Source organism: Mustela nigripes, chromosome 4 (genome assembly GCF_022355385.1).
Source record: "Mustela nigripes isolate SB6536 chromosome 4, MUSNIG.SB6536, whole genome shotgun sequence".
NCBI classification, from domain to species: domain Eukaryota; kingdom Metazoa; phylum Chordata; class Mammalia; order Carnivora; family Mustelidae; genus Mustela; species Mustela nigripes.
In genome coordinates this window covers 108,603,544-108,610,674 of record NC_081560.1, presented here as the reverse complement: position 1 = coordinate 108,610,674, position 7,131 = coordinate 108,603,544, and the positions used below count along the sequence as shown (strand labels likewise).

General features: G+C 37.4%; 1 protein-coding gene across 1 annotated transcript in view; it reads right to left on the bottom strand.

Annotated features, from left to right (window-relative positions):
* Positions 1-7,131, bottom strand: part of LYST (lysosomal trafficking regulator) — a 155,174-nt gene that overhangs the window by 108,243 nt on the left and 39,800 nt on the right. The window contains exons 11-13 of the mRNA XM_059397275.1: positions 4,912-5,021; positions 3,107-3,533; positions 310-454 (exon numbers count right to left, since the gene is read on the bottom strand). Coding sequence (XP_059253258.1) covers positions 310-454; positions 3,107-3,533; positions 4,912-5,021 — 682 coding nt within the window. The remainder of the gene's footprint in view (positions 1-309; positions 455-3,106; positions 3,534-4,911; positions 5,022-7,131) is intronic.

The following is a 7,131-nucleotide window of genomic DNA, read 5'->3' as shown; positions in this document are numbered from 1 at the left end:
CTCTCTCTCTGCCTGCCTCTCTGCCTACTTGTGATCTCTGTCTGTCAAATAAATAAATAAAATCTTTAAAAAAATAAATAAAATAAATAAAAAATAAAATCTAATTGAGAATGAACACAATCTACTTTAGAGTTTAATTATAGATTTTTTGATAGAATAATACATTGTTACAGAGGTGGTTATTAGTGACTATTAGAATGTATCTTCTATTTAAATAATCTTTTTCTGATTTGCTATAATGATCTTTATTAGCATATAAATTATTTAAATACATGATCTATTCATGGCGAGGTTAAGGATAATCAATACCGAAAGATAAAAGTGCCACTGTGGGGATCAGCCCACACTTGGATCATAAGAGCTTTGGATCCCAATGAAATCATATGGATACATCCTTCTTCTATGAGCCTTTCACCAGGATTTATGTACTCTGCACCCTCCAGTCTGTTGTTCTCTACGAAAAAAAGATGTTAGAATAATCAGTAAAGCGGTTGATCATAAAGCTGAGTGGAAAAGCGCATTTGAAGGAACACAATGTGGTTGTCCATTTGTAGTAAATTATTTACCGGGATGTCTAAATCTGACCTGTTCCAAACAATATTCCCGAAGTTGAGACACTAACTCCAAAAAAACACGAGGACTGAAAACAGTATCTGAGTGCGATACACATTTCAAAATCGATGATAACTAGCAGCTAACTGTGGGAATGAACAAACCACCGACGGCACTACCAAAATCATCCTACAATTATTACAATAGCATGATTTTAGAAAATTGATTTTAGAAAAATTGTGGTGTTTAAATATATTCTGGTGTAGACTCTCTGATGAGTCATCTTTGAATATAATTGCTAAGTGATTCTGAAACTCTAAAATGTTCTCTAAGGCAAGCTAATGTAATGCCTTATGCTTTGGACTATTGGGTTATTAGTCCCGACTTTAAGTGGTTTCTTACCATGCTAATTCCAGCGCCATCAAGTATGTATAATGACCTGAATCCTTGAGCCATCCACGCTGTTACTATGCTGTGTGACTTTATGTGAAGCTATATTAATAAAGACGTACCAAAATACAAAATGCACGTCTAAGGGTTCAGACTTTCAGAGAGGATGAACACCACCAGTTATGAGACTGTATATATATATTTGTTGCCATTTTTCAACAGGTATAAATACTACCAATTTTTCAGAATACTGCCCCTAAACGACAGTAGTCTTTAAAAGAAAGAGTTAAATTCATTGATTATTTTGAGGACCACTGCCCAAGATATGAGATGTATATAGAATTCATGGCTGATACAATACTAGTGTTTCCATATAAAATCTGACTTTGCACAAATAAAAGACTAGAACAAAAACCAGTATGCACGCAGGTACCGTAAAGTAGGAATATGACAAATGTTTCTTAATTTAATGCTCACAACAACCTGATGAGGTAAATTTTATTGTCTCCCTTTAGAGGGTGAGAGAACCGAGGTGCTGTGGGGTTCAATAACTTGCTCAATGTCACAAAGCTGGTGTAGTGGCAAAGGGAGTGTTATTAACATAATATTTTCTTCTCTGTTCCCTTCAAAATTTTGATATTTATACTATTTTTAAATGTTCTTTTTAAATGTTTATGTAGAATTGTCTGAAATATATGTTTTCTAATATATTTTTATAAAAAAATTTTTTTAATTCCCAGGTCACTGTGTATATTTATTTCATTTTATAAGAGCCTGTTCACATTGTGATTGCCCCCACTTAAATGGGAAAGCAATGTGCACTGTTTATAGTGTCATGGTGGCATTTAAGCTCTGGAATTGAATATAGGTGGGTTTAAATCCCTTTCCATCACTTACCAGCTCTATAAATTGGTCATGCTATTTAATTGCATCTGCAAATATGGACAGAATGAGCACTTAATTTATTGAATTGTTGTGAGGATTAAAAACTATGTAGAAAGAGCGGAGCAAAGTGACACCCACACAGAGAGCTCTTAGCACTCATGAGACAGCATCAGCACGACAGGATCTCATGTATGTTGCTTTGGAGCTATCAGTTCTTAGGTGGCAAAGCTCCAATTCCCAAAAGAAATGCTCTAACTACCTAAGTTTTTAGAAAGTTTGGCTTCCTAGGCTACCTGGCAAAAGTACACAAATACGCTGTGCTAATAACATGGAAATGTGTCTGGAGAAGTGGATGCAAAGCTCCTGCAAGGACATCAGGTGACCTTTCCTAGTCCTCAGTCTTGAGAGTGTCAGTAAGGACTTTCCTTTCTGTCTGGGAGTCAGTGGCAGAGGACCTGCCCTGAAGGCCTGGTGTTGTGAAGCGGGGCGCCAGTGTGGGGTGTAAGCTCTGTGCAATGCAGAGCTCCAGAGGGACCTCCATGAAGAATAAACCCCTAACCATTTCTCTCCTCTAGTCATTTCATTCATCCGTGGCTCCTAACAATCAGCTCTGCGTTGCTTCTCATCACATAAACTGTTTTTTTAACAAACAGGTTCTTCCTGCCCTAGTCATATGAAGAATGAGACAGTTTTGTGGAAGCATAAAAGGGATTCCATCAGTTATAGAAAGCACTGGAATGGGAATGATTCTGACTCTGGAGAAAAGCTGATGCATCCAGACATCTGGTGACAGGAGCTAGGAGAGGCGCACAGAGGTAGGACGCAGCACAAGGAGAAGAATTGAACGACAAGAGAGAAAGGACATGAAATGGGGCTCACACTGGCTGGGGCATAGGGAGCAGAAGGTCAGAAAAGTGGCTCTAGGGTTGCATCCTTCCCTTCTCTAATATCAGGAGTCACCCTAATCCAGTAATGGGACCAGGAAAGAGGCAGGAAATGGGGCTGGGGACTGCCAGCCAGGGCAGTTGGGTATGCAGTGGTTTCGCTGGGGCAGTAACCCAGTGCCCCGGCCCCAAGGCAAAAATATACAAGAAAAATGACGTTTTCAAGGCTATCTGACAACCCAGGCTTCGTAGTCAGGGCCTGCCGTTAGGAAGGCACTCGGGGTGAAGAACACACTCGGAGCACATGAGGACATCGCTGTGTTCTTACAGCTCAACCAAACCTGCAGTCAGGAAAGGCTTAGTGTAACAGGTAACAGGTAACGGCAACATCATACCTGTTCTATCCAAACTACTGTCCCGTAATGTTAAGGATTTGTTTCTTTTCTTGATCTTCTTTCCTTTCTCCATGGTTCTCTCAGCTTCGTGGACACACTCCACATTAAACCACAGTGAGATGCTGAAGCCTTCTGACAGGTGGGGCCAGCAGTTCTGCCCCAGCAAGGCCAAGTGGACTGGGGCTATGTGCCAAGAGGAGAGCAGCTGCTGGGGGAAACTTCCGCTCTCGGTCCCTTTCCTGCTCCGGGAACTCCGTGCTCTTCTTAATAATCCCAGGGCCTTACTGTTTAGAATCCCAGGGCACTTTTGTGATGAAACACCATTGCTTAAATTTGGAGTATGCAGGAGAGGGAAGGTTAGGTACTGGGAAGGACTCATCGTAATGTCGCTTTCAATAATTTTCAGAATACCCAGAAGAAGTACTTCCTAGAGAAAAAGAATAAATAAATACAAAATGTACACTGAAATTCAGGTTATAAATGAAAATACAAGCATATCTACACACATATCAGCATTCCTAGTTAAGTGCCTATTTCCTATCTACCATACCCCTAAAATGTTCACAAGGTAAAAAGATTTTATTCTTTAAATATGTAATCTCTCATGGTTAATATTAGATTTAGGTGCCTTTTTTTTTTTTTTGGCACAAGCCTGAAAGTTATGAATTGGTTTTAAGTATTAGATGTCAACTCTAATAATTATATCCAGAATAATTTCTACAAAGAAAGATGTATATTTCCTAGTAGGCTATAGTTGCTTCTTTAAATTATTTTTAAGTGAGGGATAGAACTAGAGACCTTACAAATTCTCCAGATTTCTGAATGATATTTACAGCCTGACTGACTTCATAAAATTGAGTGGCTCAATTACTTTTCAACTTATTTTACATGACTTTTCTAATCAAATAAATTTTCTTTCATCTGTTTTGGTAAACCAAAGTAAGGGTTTTTAGGTTTTACTTACAAATTATAAATTTTGGGTTAAATGTAGAATTATAGAAAATGTAAGAGAGGAGATGAGCATTTAATTAAAGAGAAAAGTAATGACTAAGGAGACAGTGGAGTAGAAAAGAGTATCTTAGTCCAATACACTGCTGAGTGTGTGCCCTATGCCTGAAATAACAGCTAATGTTGATGACGATGATGAGAACTGCACTTAGGGAAAGTACAAGAAACATTTCATAAATACAGTCAGTTATCAAGTATCTACACTAGTATTTGTTAACCTTGTGTTCCACATAGCCCCTCGGGGTCCACAAGCTGGAGTAAGCTGCTGAAATGGGCAGGACTCAGGAACATTCAACCTTGCTTCAAATTAAGTAGCTCCAAGCTTTTGTTTTATTTGCTTATGCTTCTAGCCAAGATTTCATTATTAAAATGAGTTTCTCAGTAAAGAACAGTTGAAAAGTCACTAAGCTACACCCATGAAAAGAAGTGATAGAAGATACGTGAAGGGTAGATAATAACTTTCTAAAAAGAGGATAATCTTTAAAATGGTAAAAACTAATCAGAATTTAGTTCTCTTTACTAATTAAAATTACTTAGCGTTTCTTAAGAACAACGACTTGGGGTGGGATAAGGCAATGGGACTATGAGCCCAGTGACCACGCTGGTTAGCCAAAACAGAAGTGAAAGTTAAAATAAGTGCAAATAATAAAATGATGAAGAACTTTACACATATTAACATGGAGTTGACTGCATAATCATTACCACATTAAAAGACAGAACTTAGTGATTTCCAAGTCATTTTTAAAAATATTCTATTAAGTATCAGTGAAAATATTTTAAAATTATGGCATATTTACTGTACAAGGAGATTTCTCCAGAAATATTCTCAAAAGAAGGGTTAACTCTTCTGAACATGTTCTTGAGCTCATCAAAGATACCAAAAGATCCGCCAATACTCTTTGGCATGCTAAATTAAAGAAAGATAGAGGGGAAAAAATTAAAGCCAATACATAATAAAAGGTTCCAGACAAACAATTTCACTGAAAGAGATCAAATACTATTGTCACATCTTCAATGGATTATAAACAACTAATAATCCAAAAATGTGCTGAAAAAATAGCAATACAATTAAATGCAAACCAACCCACTGACAAAAAAAAAAAAACAAAAACAAAAAACCACTTTTCTTAAAGATGGGTCCTTTCCCAGGAGAGGTATTATTTAAAGAAGCATAAATTAACACAGTATTTGTTAAAGAAGTTGACACTGTCAGTAACCACAAAATAGTCTGCTACCTTATTTTGAAACTATTTAAATTATAACTATTACTTTCTATATTAAATGGAAGTGTAAACATTAAAGATTATGAAAATACTTAAGTATCACAAGCAATTATTTTGAACATTTTCATTGTGAGGTTTAGAATAAAATATCATGGGTAGTACATAAATTCATAGAACTTTTTAGAATAAAGTAACTAATATCTGTAGCATACATTATAGTGTCCAAAGTATATTCACATGCATTACCTCAGCTAATCCTCACCCAAAAAAGCCCTATAGTGAAATCTTATCTCCCTTTTAGATATGACAGAAATAATCCCGATGAGGAAGCTGAGGAAAGCAGCCCTGTTTCAGCACCATGTTTTGTAGAGGTGTGAGCTGAGGCAATAGTGGAACAGTAGGTATATCTGGAAAGAAACTTGAAATTGAGACTATAAAATAACATGGACTTTACCCTGTAAGAAACACGAACCCATGAAAGGTTTTAAAGTAAGAACTATGAAAAACTAGAAAAGAAAGGAAAATAATTATTTCTCTTGCCTTTCCTTTATGAATGATTGTAACTGAGCATAACCAAACAGTTGATGAGAGCAAGTTTTCTTTAAGTATTCCAGCTTATGCAAGAAGATGGCATGACAGCATGTTACCATTCTGCACGTTCCTAGCCTATGACCATCCATGGCTCCCAGTGTCCCCCAAAGAGAGGCAATCAGACATTATGTGCCTCTGATGGAGGCACAGATTCCTGCCTGTAAAATATTCCAGTCAAAAAATGGTCAAAACCCAAATCTGATTAGGTTTCTAGATCTTACTGCCAGCTGAAGGAAATGTAAGACAGAGAGGATCCTCCTGTTAAACAATTCCCAGGGACATAACTGCCAAAAATCAGAATGCAGATGCCTCATGATAGATGACCTGGTTTCTTCAACCAAAAAAAATTGCAAGGGTGGGGAGAGTAGACACCTACAGATGAAAAGATTTGAGATATATCTGCTAACTATAATATATGAACCTAAGTAGGATTCTGATTTTTTTAAAAAAGCACTATAAAATAAGTGTTAGATAATCACGGGCTGGGAGGGCAGGATAAAGTAGTATGATCAAAGTAAAGTATATGTATGTGCTTACACTTTCCTTTTTTTTTTTCAGTTCTAAACCAAAAGGTTCCAGTTCAAAATGAGGGAATGAAGATATATATATATTTATATATATTTGCCTTTGTCTACTACTGAAAACCCACCGAACTGAAAGTACAGAATTATAAAAAGAAAGAAATCTGTAACAGCAAAAAGAGTGAGGAAGTCAGTGGGCACTGGGGGCACAGCAGATTTAAAAATATTTCGTGAAGATGGAAGGGCAGAGAGATAAAAGAGAAAGCTGCTGCTTAGAATCTCTTTGAATTACAAAAGGACTCCAAGAAAAGGAGAACCCATAGGTCTGTCTATATTCCAGAGAGGAAGTAAGGATAGGGCTACAAATGCAGGGATTCATACAAGGTCTGTCTGGAAACACCTACCTCTCTCCTAAATTCTGAATACAGAGTACAGATAGCTCGGCTTTTACTTTTATATGCCCCCAGCCTGAAAACTGTTTAAAGAAACTCCCTGGATTGTCAGGCAAGGACTGAGACGGAACATGGGACAATCAGCATCAGGCTACCAGGTAGACATATACAGTCTGCAGACAGGCCAAGTTGCTCAGCTAAGGGAAAAAGTACGAGCTAAAAGAAAACTGGAATGCTATTCACCAAGCCATGCCTCCTGGCATTGAGCTGTGTTGCCCAGATGAAGGAGG